Genomic DNA, 20,272 nt, shown 5'->3' with positions numbered 1-20,272 from the left:
GAGCCCACTGACATCCATTGACAAACGAATGGACAGAGAAGATGTGGTATATATATATACATATACACAATAGAATACTACTCAGCCACCAAAACAAGCACACAAGCAAGCAAGAAATTTTTTTTTTAATTTTTTTTTTTAAGATTTTATTCATTTATTTGACAGAGAGAGAGAGAGATCACAAGTAGGCAGAGAGTCAGGCAGAGAGGCGGGGGAGGCAGGCTCCCCGCTGTGCAGAGAGCCCGACTCGGGACTCGATCCCAGGACCCTGGGATCATGACCTGAGCCGAAGGCAGAGGCTTAACCCACTGAGCCACCCAGGCGCCCGCAAGAAAGAAATCTTGCCATTTGCAACGATGTGGATGGAACTCGAGGGTATTAGGCTAATAAGCGAGATAAGTCAACTGGAAAAAGACAATTATTGTATTATCTCAATGATATGTGGAATTTAAGAAACAAGACAGAGGATCATAGGGGAAGAGAGGAAAAAATGAAATAAGACAAAACCAGAGAGGGAGACAAATCATAAGAGATCCTTAATCTTAGGAAACAAACAGAGGGTTATTAGAGGGGAGGGGGGCGGGGGGATGGGGTAACTGGGTGATGGACACTGGGGATGGAATGTGTAGTAATGAGCCCTGGGTGTTCTATAAAGCTGATCAATCACTGACCTGTAGCCCTGACACAAATAATACATTAGATGGTAATTTTTAAAAAAATGAATATACCCTAAAAAATATATGATTAGAGATGAATTTCCCTGTGAAAACAGTATCTACTCTATAATTCTTCAACATTTATTGAAACCTGCTTTGTGACAATAATTCTTTACAAAATGAATTCAGCAGTTTTGGATATTGTTTGTGTGTAGTCACTTAGCTTTTAGGTTTTCCTGATCGTATTTTCTTAATCTCTATAGTCTTTGGTTTTTTATTCTTTTTAGGCATATTAAAATATGAATATTACTCAGTTTTTCCTTTATATATTTTAATATTTAGTTATTTGTAAAACTTATCTGCATATTTTCTTCTATCTTTGTCTAGCTTATTAATTTTCTTGTCATTGTCATTTGCATCTAATCAGTTATTAAACCTATTGATTAAAAAAAAGAAAAGTTGGTACTTTTCTCTGTAGGCCAAACTCTCCCTAACCCTGTGGCCCTTTCATAGCAATGTCAAACTGTGCAGTAGAACATGGTCTCGAAGACTCAAGACAAAACCAAAGAATGTAAAAAACTGAGTTTGGTTTTTAAATTTAAAAAAAATTACAATGAGGGGCTCTTGGGTGGCTCAGTCAGTTAAGTATCCGACTCTTGATTTCAGCTGAGATCAAAATCTCAGGGTGGGGAGACCAGCCCCATGCCCAGCGTGGAAGCCTACTTAAGATTCTCTCTCTCCCTCTACCCCTCCCCACCCAAATGAATAAATAAAAATCATTCAAAAAAATAAAAAATTACAAAGGTAATGACAAATTAGTTGGCCGAGATCAAAAGCTGTTGGTATTTGAGTTGTTTTGTTTTGAAGGTTCTGCTGTTTAGAATCACTGTTTCCTAGGGTTCTACATCCGACTTAATTAAACCACTAAACTAGAAGACTGGTGAACAGGTGGAGGGGATGAAGAGCACACCTGCTGTGAGGGGCAGGGGTGACAGATGGAAGTGCTGAGTCACTACCGTATACCTGAAGCTTTTACAACACTGGAAGTTAACTACACTAGAATTAAAAACAAAACAAAACAAAACCCCCAAAACATGGGATTGTTGGGATCTATTTTTCACTGTTAAACTATTACAGGAAGTGGAAATGGAATAAAAAAAGACCAAATTCACTTTTTTAAAAAAGCATATATACATATTAGAATTAACCTATGCTTTTTTTTTTTTTTTTTTTTTTAAAAAGAATTAACCTATGCTTTAAGACAAGTCTGCTTTTTAGGCTGGATTAACTAGAGATACTGACAAATGTGGTTAAGCAATTTTTATGCTGTTTCCACCAGGCTCCACAATGAAAGGAATTTCTAGTGGACATGGAAAAATCAGAGAGATTTTATTAACATAGTCTTCAGTATGGTTCTAACTGCCGTGTTGCACTCTAAGGAAAAGTGGCCCTAATCACTCCAGCTACATGGAGTCCCTTTCTAACAAGGAATTCTGCACCAATAGTCAATTACTTAATTTTTTTTTTTAAAGATTTTATTTATTTTTTTGACAGACAGAGATCACAAGTAGGCAGAGAGGCAGGCAGAGAGAGAGGAGGAAGCAGGCTCCCCGCTGAGCAGAGAGCCCGATGTGGGGCTGGATCCCAGGACCCTGGGATCATGACCTGAGCCGAAGGCAGAGGCTTTAACCCAATGAGCCACCCAGGCACCCCTACTTAAAATATTTTAAACTAACTTCATTCCCGCTGACATCACCAGAATTAATCAATTCCTAAACTTCACATTAACTACTCCCCTTAAAAACGTGTAAGTCTTTTGCATCAGATATTCTGATTTATACTAATTTATGTGGCCCACTGTCCTTTACAGGACAGTAAATTTCATTCTACTTTCTTACAGAACTCATAACGTATAAAGTATAAGTCACCAGTCTACAACATTACATTCTCTAAACCCTTATGTTTAGGAACTTTCTGAATCATTGTGATTTCAGGCACATCCAAGGATCCCTTTATTTATAGCAAATAAGTAAATTTACATCATAGTCTCTTAAAGTTTACAAAGCACTACACTTTCCCAAACATCAAACATCAGATCTCTGCTTTTGTGGTCCCCCTCTGGCCATTCTTTCTCAGATTCTTTCATAGGCTCTAATAGTTCTTTAAAACTGAATAATAATACAGGGTTCTCTATCCTAGAACCTCTTCTTACTCCTTGGGTGAGCTCATCAACCCTTGTGGTTTTTAGCACCACTGGATACAAATGGTCTCCAAATCCCTCCCTTCTGAGATATAAAATATATTTTTTTAAGATTTTATTTTTAATTATTTGACAGAAAGTGAGAGAGCACAAGCAGGGGGAGGGTGGTGGGGGTGAGAAGCAGACTCCCCGCTGAGCAGGGAGCCCCATGCAGGATTCAATCCCAGGATCCTGGGATCATGACCTGAGCCAAAGGCAGACACTCAACCATCTGAGCCACCCAGGTAACCGGAGACATAAAATCTTTATAACCCAAAGCCCAGTGGCCATCTTCCACCTTGACAACTCCCAGCTTCCATGTTCTTCATCAAGGTGATGCCCAGCATCAAATTCCTCTCTCTACCTCCAGATCTCCCTCTTCTGTTCTGATAGTCTTTATCTCTGAGTAAATGGTCACCCCCCCTTTCCCTACATGCTATTAGTTACTAATTCCCCATCATACTGCTTTATCTATTCCTTTTTTTTTTTTTTTTTAAAGTAATCTCTACACCCACTACAGGGTGGGTGGCTCGAACCCACAACCCCAAGATCAAGAGCTGCATGCTCTTTTGAGCCAGCCAGGCACCCCAAACCCTGCTATTTTTGAATGCTCCTTCAAACACACACATTGTGGTATGAAAAGAAACTGGAAAAAAAAAGAAAGAAGGAAAAAGGGAACTATAAAGTCCTTTTGCAAGTAAAGAATTGAAAGAAAACCTCTTAGAAATCCGTTATCAGAGTAGTTTCTTGTTTACTATGAGTGAAAATTCAAGTTACAGGATACAAGTGGAGACTGAGCTCCCAGAATCCATGTCTTACCCATTCGGAAGTCAATGTAGCCCTCTCCTCCACTGATGACGAGCATAGACTTCAGGGGCGCCTGGCTGCCGGGCTCCTGTGTAGATGGCCCTGCCTTGTCACCTGTTAGATCTGTGCCACTACTGCCAGTTTGTGGGCTGACAACTTGACCTGTTTGTGCAAGAACAGAAGTGGATGTTACTTATCAGACTAGGGTGGGGAAGACTCGTTTTCTCTGAATATTTTCAGAAAGTTGAACAAAATGGTAAATATATTCTGGTACAACCAAAGTACTGGGGATGCCAGAAGCCTCTACATGATCTGAAAATATCTATAAAAGTCTTAAGAACCCAATTTGAAAATCTAAGTAGAGCCATTTTGTACCAAAGCAGGAATGGGTCATTATGAGACCCATTATGAGATCTGTGTATGGCCAGGCTGATCTTCACTGCCTGCTTCAGACTATTACAATCTACATCTTTTTGACCTGAGGGGCAGAAGAAAGGGTACATGTGCATTTGTAAAAAAGAGATAAGGTCTTCAATGCAAGCCCTATGAGTTCGGATATTCATAATTAATATTTAAATGGATTTTGAATCCATGGTATTCCTCTCATATTTAAGAAAATTACATCTTATTTATAATTTAGCTTACTCAAATAAAATTACTAGCAAATGTGCCATTTATTCTAAATTTAAGTTCTAAGGTAGAATACTTGCATGAAATGGTTTGAAAACCTTTATTATGCATAGTTAAATGAACTAGATTTTTAGGTATAAACATTAACAAATTAAAAAAAAAATGAGGGTCGCCTGGATGACTCAGTGGGTTAAAGCCTCTGCCTTCAGCTCAGGTCATGATCCCAGGGTCCTGGGATCGAGCCCTGCATCGGGCTCTCTGCTCAGCAGGGAGCCTGCTTCCCTTCCTCTCTCTCCACCTGTCTCTCTGCCTACTTGTGATCTATGTCTGTCAAATAAATAAAAATCTTTTAAAAAAAAAGAAAAGTTGAAGAATATATATGCAACATAACTAAGTTCAAAGATACAAAAAAAAAGACTATACATTGTTTATAGATTTGTTCAAATGTAAAAATATAAAAACATGGGCAGGATACTTGTCAGTTTTAAGACTGTGGTAACAGATGGAGAGGAAAAGGGGAACAGGTTGGGATTAGAGGAATACAAAGAAGACTCAAAAGGGATTCTAGGACTCTTTTTTCACAAAAGCAAAAAGATACTGCTATCAGCAATTCCATTTTTAGGAATTTATCCTAAGGAAATGACTATGTAAATATACAAGGTGTATATTTCAGGAAGCTCATTACCATGTTGTTAAGAATACTGAGTAACTGGTTAGGGTACCAGGTGCCAGCTCTGCACACTGAATCATTTCATCTTTGGAACACCCTCAGGAAAATGAGGACAACGGTTAGGTTTATGTGCCATCCTGACTAGGCTCTGGTGCGCAGACCTGTGGCCAAACTTCAGTCTAGGGTATTGCTGTGAAGGTGTTTTTTTAGATATAATTCACACTTAAATCAGTGGACATGAGCAAAGCAGATGATTCTCTATAATGTCGGTGGGCCTCCTCCAATCAGCTAAAGACCTTCAGAGAAAAAGGTCCCCTGAGGAAGAAGGAAGGCTCTGGACTCCAGCTGCAACATCAACTCTTTCCTGGGTCTCCAGCCTGCTGGACTCCCTGCAGATTTCAGACCTGCCAGCCCCCAGAATCACATGAGCCAATTCCTTAAATTAAATCAATCACTTATTCTCTCTTATACCTATTGGTTCTGCTTCTCTGAAGAACTCTAACACACGGAAACACTATCATGTCCAATGTCACGCAGCTGGTGTGGTGAAGTTCAAGTTGAACTTTGTAGAGCTCCAAAACTTATGTCTCAAGAAGGAAAAGAATTCAAAATGTGGGTCCTGCTTGCACACAATCAGTCATATCAGTTTAATATTCTTTTTTTTTTTTAAAGATTTTGTTCATTTGACAGAGAGAGAGAGATCACTAGTAGGCAGAGAGGCAGGCAGAGAGAGAGAGGGGAGGAAGCAGGCTCTCTGCGGAGCAGAGAGCCCGATGTGGGGCTCGATCCCAGGACCCTGGGATCATGACCTGAGCCGAAGGCAGAGGCTTTAACCCACTGAGCCACCCAGGCGCCCCCAGTTTAGTATTCCTAATGGACAGAACATTTTTCCCTGGACAGCACCACTAGCACCTTTCATCTAGATGGTGCTATATAGTTCCAAAGTACTTTCGTTGATTTTCACAAAAATGAGGTCAGCAAAGCAGAGATTAGTCATGTCCACTTAGGAAATGAGGACGAGTCTCAGAAGTGAAGTGACTTGCTCAAGATAACTAGGCAAGTGGCGAGGCGGGGACTCCTAGTCTGCTGCCCTTTGCCACAACAGAGAAAGGCACCAAACCATGGTCTCCTTCTCTTCCTGTATATGACTTTGACGAGAGGGGCTTCTGTCTACCATCTCCTTTATTAGGCCATGATTGTTTCTGATATTCTGTGGTGACAAAACAGTACCACCACTTTTCAAAAGCGAGCAAGTCTCTTAAATAAAATTCAACAAGTTTGTTTTCGGGGAGAGAAGAGAGATTCCAAAACAATTTCATTCAAATATCCCTACAGTGCTTTATCTATGCCTCCATTATAACTTTTCGTATATTATACTGGAATTATTTGTAATGCCAGTTCTTAGCATTAGGCTAGGTAGTGGAACCAAGGGATAGAGGAGAGACAGTTATATGCAGCCTCTTGACAGAATAATCTAACTCACCTGGGACTGCCACAAAGAATTTCACAGCATCCCGGTGCCCATGGAAGCAAAGCTGTGCATGTGCCATCGAACAATAGGGTATAAATGTCCCCGGAGTCACTTTATCGCTGTTTTCATCACCATACACGCGGATTACACTGCCGGGACGATTTCCTGGTGCTCCTGAGGTTTTATTCGCTGCAACAGAAAAACCAAACACCAAACATTTTCCCGCTGGAAGCAGCAATGATGTAGGATGTTACTGGTTAATCCTTATGATAGTATCTAAAAGCTACAGCCAGTTGAGGTAAAAACAATGGCAGCAATGCCAACTCAAGACAAAGCTGGGGAAAAAAAAAGGTAACATAGCATGCTAGTTATTTTTAAGTACCTCAGTAAATGGAGCAGGGGATTTTGCCAGTCTAGCAATAACTACACTTACTTTTTAAACACATCTGTTAATTAAAACAAAAACAAACTTAGTTTTAAAAAACCAGGTTTGAATCTTGGGTATGTCTGCTTTATTTTTATGTATTTTTTAAATCCCCATTTTAGAAAACTAACCAGTTATACCGTTTAAAGTAAATGGGTATATTATTAAATAAAAATTTCATACTTTTATTTTCTGATTTTCCTCCCCTGTGGTAAGAATATCTCCCTTGAGCGGGTGCTAAGAAGCTGTGTTTAAGAGGATGCAGCCACTCTAACAGAGTAGCTTTTATCTACACCAGACTGAGGGCTTGCTGCATTACTGAAGAACAACCAGACTCACAAAACATCCCCATTCCATGGGCCAGTAAGTGAATGAAAGAAACATGGTTGGTAATAAGAGTAAACAATGGAGATTAATGGCAGTTTTAAGAGATGCGTCGTGTTTTTACTGGAAGGAAAACAAAGTCTGGAAGAAAGTTCAGCTGCAACGAAAGATGATAAATACATGAAGCTGCTGAGCAGTAGTTTGGTGGCCGTGGAACAAACGTTAAAAAATAAAACCAACAGAGAACGCCTGCTGCGATGCAGTGATCGTGAGAGGATGGCACTGAGGAACATTCAAGAGGGCATCTAGAGCCGGAGGACAGCCTCCTGGTGGCCATGAGAAGCCAGGAAGAAGAGCTGGGTTCAGGATCTGCACTTACCCCTCAGCCCCAGTAAGCGTCCCTGGTGGAGGATTACGGCTACAGTGAGAGAGGAGGAAAGGGACATGGAGAGGTGCATGGCAGCGGGGACGAGCACTACCATGAGCCTCCACTCTCGCGGCTTCTCTTCTGTCTGCTATTGGCGCTCTAAGCTCCTCACTACAGTAACAGAATCCAACTTGGTGTGATACCAAGTAACATGGAAAGTTCTTACCAAAGCTTCTGTAGACCATCTCTGCTCAAAAAGGAATATCTGATTCACTGTGATTTTGCTTTTCTTAATTATAAAGCGATTTCAGAGAATAAGAACTTAACAGGGAGCATTTCCTAAATGCAAATACTTCCCCCTTTTCTTTAAGAAATCGGGTTCAGGGGCACCTGGGTGGCTCAGTGGGTTAAGGCCTCTGCCTTCGGCTCAGGTCATGATCTCAGGGTCCTGGGATTGAGCCCCGTGTCAGGCTCTCTGCTCAGCAGGGAACCTGCTTCCCTTCCTCTCTGCCTACTTGTGTCTGTCAAATAAATAGATAAAATCTTAAAAAAAAAAAAAGAGAGAGAGAGAAAAAAAAAGAAATCGGGTTCAAATAGCTATGCTAAAATGGAATTCTCTTTTATAAAGAAGGGAGATGAACTCATGCAGATTTATAAGTAATTGCACAAAAGACAGTTGGGATTAAGAACTTGGATTCTTCAAAGGCTCCAGACAGACCACCTTCAAGCATCTCCCCTTCTCCCTGAAGAAAGGCAGGCAATTCCTCAGAATTATTTGATCTAATTATCAACTTATTTTCTGGACTTATGGCACTTGTTTTCAAACCATTCCCGGCCCATGAATTCTGTAACACAAAAATGCTTATTTGATGAATAATCAATGTAATGGAACATAACATGAAAAACATATAATGTACACTTTGTTCACAAAAATAACAATAATGAAACATAATGTAAAAAACATACAATGTACATTTTGTTCACATCCTTTTCACATACAGGAGAAGGCTTGTCTCCAGCATCACAAGCACTTGCTAACCTAAGAGTCTTTTCCCATATTTTCAAAACCTCAAATAAGTCAAGTGGAATATCCTATAGTAACTGCCAGAGGGATATGAAGAACCAGAATGATTCTAGGCCCTGTTTCTGGACATTGATGTACTAACCCTTAAGAAAGCCAGACTTCAGCCTTTATTTAAATAATGAAATAGGACTGTGATCCCTGAATTACGAAGAAAAGCCTCCCACAATGGAACATTTTTAGTTATAAAGGTTGGTCCCGACAGACACTATTAATTCGCTACAATGTATACGTTTTGTAGAAGTAATGAAGGAACAACAGTTAGGTCTTTGTCATCAGCTTGAGTTCCTGGATTACCATAGATTTGCTAATACCAAAATCATTCCCTTTGCCTGAATTCTGGACACAACTACACCCTGCAACTCTTCTGTCTGCACTGTGACAGTCAGCTAAAAATATACTTACTTTCTGTCAGTGGGATGGAGATGATGACACCGTTTCCTGTCCCCACCCACAAACGATTGCAAGACACCATGAGAGCTGTGATCCTCACAAAAGAGAAGCCCAGTTTTCCAGTACCTGTACAGTGGGTGGGAAAAATCTTTATTGAGAAACTAGAACAGATGATGTCTTAAGCTCCAAATCCCTTAGAATGGCTAGATTAATACAAGACAGAAGAAATGTAATCAGAGCTAGTTGGATGTTTCCTAAAGGTGCATATCAAAGCGACCTTTCATTGGGCTTTATCACCTGCCTGATAACTCACTGTTAATGGAAAAAGAAAATTCTGTAAGTGGCTGACATTACATTATCATTGAGAAAAAAAATACTGTTAATCAAGAGGTATGACACAAGATTTAATTACGGAGCTGCCAAACCAAACCCAAAACAAAACAAAACAAACAAACAAAAAAAAACAGAGTTTGCCAGATTGGAAAACCCAAGGTCCTTTGTTTTTATAAGTCGAAAGAGTTCTACTTTGCCTTAAATTTATTTGCATAGATAAAAACAATCTTTAGCAGAACTTACAGTCTTTCCTTATTTATACATTTTGATTCTAGAGCAGTTTTGAAATCTTAGGGTATCACAGGCATGTAATCGAGGGAGAACAGATGCACATTTTTATTTGAAAGGAACTTTTAACAACTGATTTTATTTTCTGAGTCTTGAAAGAAAAATTCTTAAACAGATAATCATACGTTTAAGACAAATAACATTTAGTTACTCACAAGTTCTACTTACAAGAACTGAGAATATGATCACAAACAGTGTTACAAGCCTTAATTACCATTCAGTCTAAGCTAGAGATCTTTAACCTATGGTCAAAATATATTCCTGAAATTGGGGGGCCTGGGTGGCTGTTGGTTAAGCACCGGACTCCTGGTTTCATCTGAGGTCATGATCCTGCAGTCCTGGGATCGAGCCCCCCACTGGGCTTTGTGCTCAGTGTAGAGTCTGCGTTATATTCTTTCTCTTTCTACCTCCTCATCGAACCCCTCCCCGCTTGTGCCGCTCTCTCTCTCTCTAAAATAAAGTCTTTAAAGAAAAGTATATTCCTAAAATTAGTTTGCATTTATGACATTCCTAATACTCAGAGTGCTAGATTAGAGACTAAGGATATAGGATGGAATATGCCAGAGATGGTCCCAGCTCTTTGTGAGTCTTCTGGTCTTTGTGGCAAGAAAGACAACAAACTAGAATCAAATATTATTGATGCAACCACAGTAATAAGCCCATGAAGAGAAAGCATGAGAAGACCTTTATAAAATTGGGAAATCAGGCAAGGTCTATTCTCCAGGTGACACATAAGTTTCAGCCTGAAAACCAAGTCAAAAGGGACCAAGAAGAACTTCTCTGGCAGAGGATATAACACATATGAGGAGCCCGAAGTGGGAAGGAACCTGGTGAGCTCAGGTCAGTGTGAGCAGACAGAGTGAGTGAGGAGAGTGGTCCAGGCCCCTGGACCAGTTCTTCTGGTGTTGTCACAAAACGTCACCTCACCTAAGGCAGGAATATTCTAAAAGTGGCTGGTGTTACGTAAGTATGTCACGGTGGTACTGGCACATTGCTTACTATGCAGCGAACAGACTGCAGTGGAAACAAAGAGACCGGTTAAGAGCTTCACGGTTATCTAGCGGGGTAAGGATGGTGGCCTGGCCTACAGGGATAATGGTAGAGATAAAGAAGTAACTGATTTAAGATATTTTTGGAGACAGACTTGACAGCTCCTAGTGATGGATTAGGTGTGCGGAATAAGAAAGGAGTCAAAAATGATCCCAAATTTCTGTCAAGAGCCACAGGGTACACGGAGCATCTGCCTGACACTTTGAGTGATAAGAGCTCACCAGTCCTGAGGCAACTTATTCATTTGTTCTACCTAGCATTTGAGACCATTTAAAAATAAAACATTTTCTTCAACTGACATAGATAGAATGCTTTGGAAGCTTACCTAACATTTTGCTTACATAAGGCTCAATGTCCACATCCTGTAGGTGCTGGTAAGTGTGTGCATGATAGAGACGAAGTGTGGAGTCCAAACGAATGGAGACCCACACGCCGTCCCCCACCCACGCAAGCTGCCGCACCTGGCTCTCCTTCCTGGGGTGCGCGTCAAAAGATTTCTAGGAAAGATTGTTCAATCACAATGTTATTTTAATTAAACAGGAGTTCGTGTTTAAAAGCTGTGCTAATTTACACAGCAATCTGGCAGACCAGGTATTAGAAGAGGCGTGTAAATACTATTTACTAAATAGGATAACTCTGACATACACAAATGCTTTTATCCCAGACTGTGGAACAAAACGCAGAACAAACAGCTTCAGGATGCTGGACTTGGGCACTGTGCAGGGTATCAACTTACCAAAGTAACACTGGCATATCCAGACTCTGTAACAGTGTTCAACAAAAAGCCTGAATTTGAACTCGGGATTTTGTATTGCTGCAGAGCAACGCATGAAGTAAAAGCCTATTTTAAATTAAACAAAAAGGAACCTACATTGCTCTGTGTGTGTATCTCTGCATGCAGGAACTAGATTTGGAAAAAAGGGATAAGGACTTTTACCTTAAACTTTTCCTGCCCTTTTTCTTTAACAATTAGAATGAATTTGTATATTGCGGCAAAACTTTTAAGAGAGCAATGCTAAGAGGTTTTTATTTTTAAAACAAGTTGCCAATTGCAATCTTATTTCTCAATCTCTGACACAGGTATGAATTTTCCTAGATCCACATGGAGTGACAGAGACAGGGGAAACCTCCTCCCACAATACCCACACGTAAGTACATATATCAAGAACCAAGAATCCCAATAATACACGTGTTACATCTATGGATATTCAGACACACATTTAAACATTCATGTGTGAATCCTCCTTCCTTAAAAAAAAAAAATAAAATAAAATAAACAAACAAAAAAACCATTTCCCACCATAGTCAAAAGTGGCAAGAGAGGTGAAGTAACACAGAAAGTTGTCACCCAGGGGCACCTGTGGCTCAGTCAGTTAAGCGGCTGCCTTCGGCTCAGGTCACGATCCCAGGATCTTGGGGATGGAGCCCCACATCGGGCTCCTTGCTCAGCGGGGAATCTGCTTCTTTCTCTCCCTCTGCTCCTTCCCCCAGCTCTCTCTCTCCAAAAAATAAAATTTAAAAATCTTAAAAAAAAAAGCTATCCTCCAATCCATCACTGATGTGCCCTTTAGACTCAGAAAACAGTTTCTAAATAAGTTAAATATAACTATAGTCTTCAGAAAAGGCAAATTCAGTAACTAAAGAAAGCATAGGTTAACTTACCTCTATTTTCATAGCCTTCGGCTGAACCACATAGACTTTGTTCCTATAGCCACACCAGACTTTGTCATGTACCACAGCCATACACCGGACAGAATGGTGAGGCCGCCCAAGGTCTAACAGGTGATAGTTGGACAAATCCCACTGTCCATCTTTAAAATAAGAAGTAAATTAATGCATATAAGTTAATATATAAGTTAATGCATATCACCTTTCACTCAATTTTAACATAAGAAACATTGTATTTGGGTGCATTAATACAATTATAAGTGATCACTGCAAAATACCGCATAGTTTATCTTTTCTTTGCGGAGACTGAATTCTCTCCTTCTGTCTACTTACTGCACAGTTGGGGAAGATGTCCAATGAGCCACCGTGGCCTGGATTTCCACACTCACTCGCAGTGATGTGATAAATCAGATACCAGTTATCCATTTGTAATAACAGTTTAAGAATCAGAATGGATTTAGTATTATTTTCTGGATAACCTTTCTCTCTCTCTCACTTGCATTTTGATTTATATTGTAAATGTTAAGGACAACACATTGCTAATAATACTAACACTTCAGGAATTACACACTCAATAACCTCTGATAGCAGAAATACAAATGGGAATCAGCCACTGAAAGCTTGCTTTTGTAGTCTGCTTGAACAATTTCAGTGAAAGAAAACGTACTGCCTCACAAAGCGGCTGTTCCATTTTCCAAAAGCTGTAACCGTCCGAAAAATACTCCCCACACCTAACTAGTTGATCCTAGAATCAACTATCAGTCTGTAGCTTTGCGCAATGGGCACAGAAGAACTCAGTCCCACTTCATTCCTGCCCTATGTTTTCTCCTCTAAAAATGAAGCACTCTTGGGATGTGCTCTGTATGTATTACAGTTTGCAGACCCTTCATCCTAACTCTGTGTTCGTTTAACATGCTGTCAGTCTACCGCAGCGGAGCAGGGTGATCACCAGTCCTGTTCTGGACACAGGGTTCTAAGAGGCTGAAGGTGTTCAGTAACCTGTATTAAGTTTGGGGTCGACCTTTAGGTACTTCTCATTCTTCAGACATGTTGCCCCCTCTCTACTCTTCTGAACCCCAATGCAGAACTTTACATTTATACTTATTATGTCTTTTGTCTGTTCTTCAATATAATTTTGGGTTCAGCTTGCCAAAACATTTATTTATTTATTTTTTAAAAGATTTTATTTATTTATTTGACAGACAAAGATCACAAGTAGGCAGAGAGGCAGGCAGAGACAGAGGAGGAAACAGGCTTCCCGTGAGCAGAGAGCCTGATGCGGGGCTCGATCCCAGGACCCTGGGATCATGACCCGAGCCAAAGGCAGATGCTTTAACCCACTGAGCCACCCAGGCGCCCCCCCCAAAACATTTATTACCACATTTTTTCTAGGCTTTTGTACTTCTTAGCTGACTGACCACTAAGTGACTGAAAACCTGTGCCTCCAGTTTCTTCATCTATAAAATGAGGATGACAACAGAAACTTCTTCATAAATTGCTGTGAGGATTAAGCTCAGAGAGTCTACAAAGGGTCTAAACAAGGTAAAAGGGAGCCCCCCACCTCTGATGATATCGAGTCATTAAACAGCAATTTCTAGGTACCAGTTACCAAGACACCTAGTCATCATCTACTCTTTATTTTTCCAAGCCCAAAAACATATGAGACTTGCTAAAAATCCAAATTTAGTGTATCTATGCTTATGGAATATTTTCCTGCTCTAGCAATCTAGCAGGTAGGAAATGAATGATAATTTTTAGCTGATACATGTATCAAGGAGTTAGGAAGTGTCATATGCTCACTTCTCTAGTTCCCTTTTAACTCAAGGCACCTTTTTGGACCTTGACCACCCCTCCCATCTGCAGATGATAAATACACTGGTTTTAAAGAGGAAGAATAAAAATAATAGGACACGAAAATGACTAAACCATATCCAATTAAAAACTTTTTTTTTTTAATTTTATATATATATTTTTAAGATTTTATTTATTTATTTGACAGAGAGAAATCACAAGTAGGCAGAGAGGCAGGCAGAGAGAGAGAGAGGGAAGCAGGCTCCCTGCTGAGCAGAGAGCCCGATGCGGGACTCGATCCCAGGACCCTGAGATCATGACCTGAGCCGAAGGCAGCGGCTTAACCCACTGAGCCACCCAGGCGCCCGCCAATTAAAAACTTTTTAATGGATGCAAATTATCTTAAAAATGTTGAGCAACAAGGGCGCCTGGGTGGCTCAGTGGGTTAAAGCTCTGCCTTTGGCTCAGGTCATGATCTCAGGGTCCTGGGGCCGAGCCCCACATTGGGCTCTCTGCCTACTATCTGTCAAATAAATAAATAAAATCTTAAAAAAAAAATACTGAACAACAAAAATGCCAACCTTCCCTCTCATTAAATGTCTCCTAACTGAAGAAGTGTATGAACGAGAAACAAGTGCCCCCATCTCACATTATGCCAAAGTATCCTGAAATAATAAACACGTGCACTCACTATCTACTGAAGTCATATACTGTTAGTGTTCAGTTTAAACCTTTATTCTCACTTTTTTTTTTTTTTTTTTTTTTTTTTTTTAGATTTTATTTATTTGAGAGAGAGACAAGTGAGAGAGAGCACGAGGGGGAGAAAGTCAGAGGAAAAAGCAGACTCCCCGTGGAGCTGGGAGCCCAATACGGGACTCAATCCTGGGACTCCGGGATCAGCACCTGAGCCAAAGGCAGTTGCTTAACCAACTGAGCCACCAAGGCGCCCTAAAGCTTTATTTCTTCTCTTATTAGGTATTGTTTCTTTAAAACACAGGCCAATCTGCTAGAAAATGATTTTGCAAAGCAACAAATTGGGCACATCATATATTCATAACAACTCACCAACTCCTCTGTGAAAGATTGCAAGGGTGCCATCAGCCAGGGCCACTAACACAATTCCTTTCACGTGTCTGCAACAGGAAAAGGGATTTCAGGACTCTCCATTTGGGAATGCGGGAGGGACCACATGCTACTGAACTAGTTCACAGGCCCTCAGAGGGCCAATCCATGATATTCCAGATATACCAGAACCTAAAGATTTTTTTTTTTTAAGTCATCTCTACGCCCAGTGTGGGGCTCAAAGTCACGACCCCAAGATGAGGAGTCACATACTCTATACTGACCCAGCACGGCGCCCCAGAACACACTCTTCTTGAGAAAGTCTTGCTATGAAAATGTCAGCTGAACTAAACAAAAAGCCTGTGCAGACTTTCTTATTTCACTTTCTGGCCCCAAGCTGCTCTTGTCACAGAAGGGCCACAGACACAAGAGAGGTGCCTTAAATGGAACTAAGTCAGCTCTGTGGACTTTGGAGTTTTTGATAGAGACATACAGGAAAGGACTAGTGAATCAATGCCCCAGTCCACAACTCACCAATTCTAAAGACCACCCTCAAACAAACAAATTAATAGGTATTCATTGGTTCTCTCCCCAGAGTACTACAGAACTCACCTGACAAGATGGTGAGGAATCAACCTGACAAGTTAGACTTAAAGCTCTATATAGAAATTATTTCACTTTGTAGTAAGTAAGAGTTTCAATCTCATTCAGCTTCTCTGATTCCACAAGTGGGAAAGAAAAATCTGGATACTGACTTATAGCTTATATACCAAAGATAGCTTATACCAAAATACATATTTTTGAAAGAAGAATTTCTAAAATAAAACTTACACAATACTGAGAATCGAATCTTTAAGTTTAATAGAATGGAGACATTTCCTCCACTGGGCTACAGATGAATGCACATATAAACTGCAAGAACAAAATCAAGACTGGTAAGGCACACAGAACAGCAAGTTGTTGCTTACATCCAATAATGACCACAAAGTTCCCTTAGGAGGTAAGAAGAGTAACACAAAAATCTTAGGAAATAACAACAACGAGAGTCTAACATAAAGAAATAAGCTGCTTACGCAAAAGGAACACAGAAGAGCGAAAAGTCAGAACTAGAACAATGCATGGTCAGTTAGTTTCAGGTTCCCACAGACTTCAGAATCCTTGGCTACAATCCGTTTTAAAAAATGGCCTTACTCTTCTACTACACCAAACTATAACTTTCTGATGACACACTAGCTTACATCAGAAAGTGGCAAGCTATGGCCTGCAGGCCAAATCTGTCTCCATATAGTGTGCGAGAGAAAAATGATCTTCACATTTTTAAATGGCTGGGAAAAATCAAGAGTATCTGTTGACATCTGAGGCTTTCAGCATCCACACAGCGTTCCAGGAGCCCAGCTGTGCTCCCTACGTGCGTGCTGCCCGCACGGTGGCTGTCTGTGCCAGCACGCCAGAGCTGAGAAGCTGTGAGAGCTCATGTGGCCACAGAGCCCCATACATTTCTTATCTGATGCTTCAGAGAAAAAGTTGCTTGACCCTCCACTCTGCAGTATTAAGACTCCTAAGGAAAAGATGTACTAGTGACCTTACTTAACCTGTGCAGAAGCACAGTTTCTGGAGACTCCTCATCGTACTAGAATGTGAACAAACCACATAATGTTCGTCATCATCTCTTAGGCTTTCAGACTGGGATCTGTCTGGTCTCCCTAGTGTGTTTCGCAGTTACGTTCAGAATGAACTGGGCCTTTGTGCAGCCGAACAGATTAATCGTTGGTATTTCCTGAATACACTCTAGCCTATGTAAGCCTTCTGTGCACCCATAATTCCGTCTCTGGGCTGTTCAGGATCTTCTATTTCTGGATCACCCAGATTTTCAAGTTTTATTTACCTCTTCTTCCAAGAATATTACATAAAGGCAATATTCTGTGACAAAGAACTATATGATTTAGCACTCATAAACAATGCAAGTCCAGTTTATGAGTTAATTAGAATATCATCTCAAAATTTGTAAGTACATAAAGTTCTCTGCTTTAATATGCACTTTTTGTTGTATGCCTATGCACCACATTTTACTTATTTATCTTCTGATTCCAAAAGCTAGTATTAAGAGTTGGCACCTACCAGCCATTCTGAGCTCCAAGCCACATAGTTGGTAAAAGGCTACTCATCTTCTGAGCTTCTTCTCTCACCAGGTCTTGTTCATTTGGCAATACTGATAACTGATCTTTATATGCATCCGAGTCATTACTAGCAAGGTGGGGAAAAGGAAAGCATCTGAGTATGCTTAGCTGCAGTTTTCAAGCACTGAACATTTCCACATTTTCGTTTATTTTTAGTTTAACAGCTTGAAAAAAAAAAAAAATCAAACACCAGCATTCCAGAAAACCCAAATTTAAAAGCTTATCATAAATATTTCAGCAGCTGTACCAGAACTAACATTAACATACTAAAGAGAACCAAGGTGCAGACAAGGGAGTTAAGACATCGTAATATAGCAGTTAACATCCAGACTTATAATTACGGTTCTCCCTTAGGGTTATTTTGAATTTTTAAATTTTTTTTCTTAGGGAAAAGAAGAGGAAGGCATGGTTTGTTAGAAGACAAAACACACACACACACACACACACACACACACACAGAAGGAGTATAAAGAATTTTCTAGGGGCGCCTGGGTGGTTCATTAGGTTAAGAGTCTGCCTTTGCGTTAGGTCATGTCCCAAGCCCCGCATCAGGCTCCCTGCTCAGTGGGGAGTCCGCCTCTCCCTCAGCTCATGCTCTCTTTTGCTCTCTCTCTTAAATAAAATCTTTAAAATTTTTTTTTTCTAAAATAAATTATTATACTAAAACACACTCATATTCTCTCCTAAGACCTTCCTTCTTTGGACTGTCAGAACATTTTTAGAAAAAGGTAAGTGGGCTATCAAATTTAAGAGAGAAAAAGTTGTTATTCCTAAAAAAGGACTTTTTTTTTTTTTTTTTGAGATTCTTTTTATTATTTGACAGAGAGAGAGAGAGAGAGAGAGCATTAAGGAGGTGGAGTTGCAAACAGAGGAAGAAGGAGAAGCAGGCTCCCCGCTGAGCAGGGAGTCTGACTTGGGACCCTGGGATCATGACCTGAGCTGAAGGCAGACACTTAACCGACTGAGCCACCCAGGCACCCAAGATGACTTTATTCTTATATTGACAAATGTTAATAGACACTTGTCACTCTATAAACAAGAGGAGGAATATTAAATAAAAAAAAGAATCACATTTAGACAGATCTCTATCAGCTTTCTATAAAGGCATAGGAAGGCAGAAAATAATGAATTCATTAAATGGGCCTAGATTTCCTTTTGCTTTAAAGGAAGAGCTAATTGCCAGAAAACAAAATTTTAAAAAGTCATCCAAACCCACGTGGGAAATCTAGACTGTGAATTTCACAGCTAACTGGGGTTGGAGTGAAAGGAGGGCTGGGGAGGAAAATGGCACAGTTACAGTTTGAATGGGAATGAAAAAACAAATCATATCAGAAGAGAAAATGACCAGGAAGATTTTGACTATTGCACCTATACGCAAGGGCTTCTTTGTGTGTTTTTTTCACCTTGTTTTGTTTTTTAAGTTAGAAGGAATAGAGAACATAAGGGGAGGGGAGGGGAATCCAGAGCAGATGCAGTGGAAGGAGAGATGGAGACCTAGTGCGGATACTGTGGCTGCTTGAGAGGATTTTGTTCCTTTCATGTGAGCACTTTCCTGGTTTCCTAAGTTGCTGACCCATCTGCATACCTTGACTGATACACCGGCGAGAGGTCTTCCGGGATTTGAACTCCCAGAGGATCTGTGAAGACGTGTTCCGTGTACACACCGGGCTGGGAGATGTCCACAGTGTCTTCAGTTGACCCTGCATTGCCTTCTGTGGCTTCTGTTGCTTCTTCTGCTGTTGGAACGTTTTCATCAACCTCACTATTTTCTGCTTCCTTTTCTACAAAATAAATAAAACTTGTTAACTATTCTGAGTTTGAGCTTTTCCCCACACAAACCACCGCTACAGAATTCCACTCCACCTACCCCATCCTCCTCCACCCTATGCCATGAAATACAGAATTCTTGGGTTTGTTCTTGTTTTTAAAGATTTTACTCATTTGACAGAGAGAGACAGCGAGAGAGGGAACACAAGCAGGGGGAGTGGGAGAGGGAGAAGCAGGCTTCCTGAAGAGCAGGGAGCCCAACGTGGGCCTTGATCCCAGGACCTTGGGATCATGACCCAAGCCGAAGGCAGACGCCTACCAACTGAGCCACACAGAATTCTTGTTTTAATAGGCATTACAACAGTATTCCAGTGTCTTCTTTAGAGCTTTTCACCCTCATTACTTGAAGATCCAAATCGAGTAGGAGTCTGTAATGAGGCCTCTGGGATAGGCTCTGACTCCATACTGATGACATGTAAGAGGAGAGTAATACCTGGTGGTTTTTCCATCACTGGAGAAGCACCGTTAGTACTAGGGGAAGTGGCAGCTGCTGTCACACCTTCTGCAGAACAACCAACCACTGTGATGCCCCCCAACAGGCTGTCCGTCTCTGCTGAGCTATTGCTGGTCATGCTGCCACATAAAGACGCTTTGTCTACCTGTCCAGATTCTGAAAGCTCTTCTCCTGCAGGGTAGTCTGTTTCTCTTGCTCCTGAAAAACAAGATAAACCTTTTTCTAATAGCTAAGTAAGTAAGGTTTGAAATAAGAGCGTGCAGATGGGACAACTACTTAAATATACCGCCAGCATGGTAACTTTAGATTTTATTTAAATTAACCTTCACAAAATGAGAAAGCAACTTCAAAAATTAAGATAATACTTCTATTACTGCAAGCATAGCTAAACATGAAAATGTCAGAAGTGACACTTCTGTTCTTAATGAGTTCCTCAGCAGCCACCTAATGAGTTAAAAACAAGGAAATCTAATATTCAACAAGTCAGTAAAATAATTTTTTTAAATTATCAAGTATACTATTTGCAATATGGACTTCCACCACTATTAAAAGCTCATCGC

At 40.4% G+C, this 20,272-nt stretch overlaps 1 protein-coding gene across 8 annotated transcripts in view; it reads right to left on the bottom strand.

Moving 5' to 3' along the window:
• SPAG9 (sperm associated antigen 9) overlaps nucleotides 1–20,272 on the bottom strand; it is a 140,620-nt gene that overhangs the window by 5,517 nt on the left and 114,831 nt on the right. For 4 of the 8 annotated variants that reach the window (XM_044248661.1, XM_044248662.1, XM_044248665.1 and 1 more), the window contains 11 exons: nucleotides 19,692–19,910; nucleotides 19,017–19,212; nucleotides 17,373–17,498; nucleotides 16,086–16,166; nucleotides 15,258–15,325; nucleotides 12,396–12,544; nucleotides 11,059–11,230; nucleotides 9,075–9,188; nucleotides 7,601–7,639; nucleotides 6,486–6,662; nucleotides 3,715–3,864 (listed from right to left, as the gene is read on the bottom strand). In XM_044248661.1, the coding sequence (XP_044104596.1) occupies nucleotides 3,715–3,864; nucleotides 6,486–6,662; nucleotides 7,601–7,639; nucleotides 9,075–9,188; nucleotides 11,059–11,230; nucleotides 12,396–12,544; nucleotides 15,258–15,325; nucleotides 16,086–16,166; nucleotides 17,373–17,498; nucleotides 19,017–19,212; nucleotides 19,692–19,910 (1,491 nt within the window). The remainder of the gene's footprint in view (nucleotides 1–3,714; nucleotides 3,865–6,485; nucleotides 6,663–7,600; nucleotides 7,640–9,074; nucleotides 9,189–11,058; nucleotides 11,231–12,395; nucleotides 12,545–15,257; nucleotides 15,326–16,085; nucleotides 16,167–17,372; nucleotides 17,499–19,016; nucleotides 19,213–19,691; nucleotides 19,911–20,272) is intronic. The other 4 variants (XM_044248663.1, XM_044248664.1, XM_044248668.1 and 1 more) reach the window with 1 other exon arrangement.

Source organism: Neovison vison, chromosome 5, assembly GCF_020171115.1.
Source record: "Neovison vison isolate M4711 chromosome 5, ASM_NN_V1, whole genome shotgun sequence".
NCBI classification, from domain to species: Eukaryota; Metazoa; Chordata; class Mammalia; order Carnivora; family Mustelidae; genus Neogale; species Neogale vison.
Note: the sequence above shows the minus strand (reverse complement) of the source record. Positions and strands in the feature narration are given on the sequence as shown.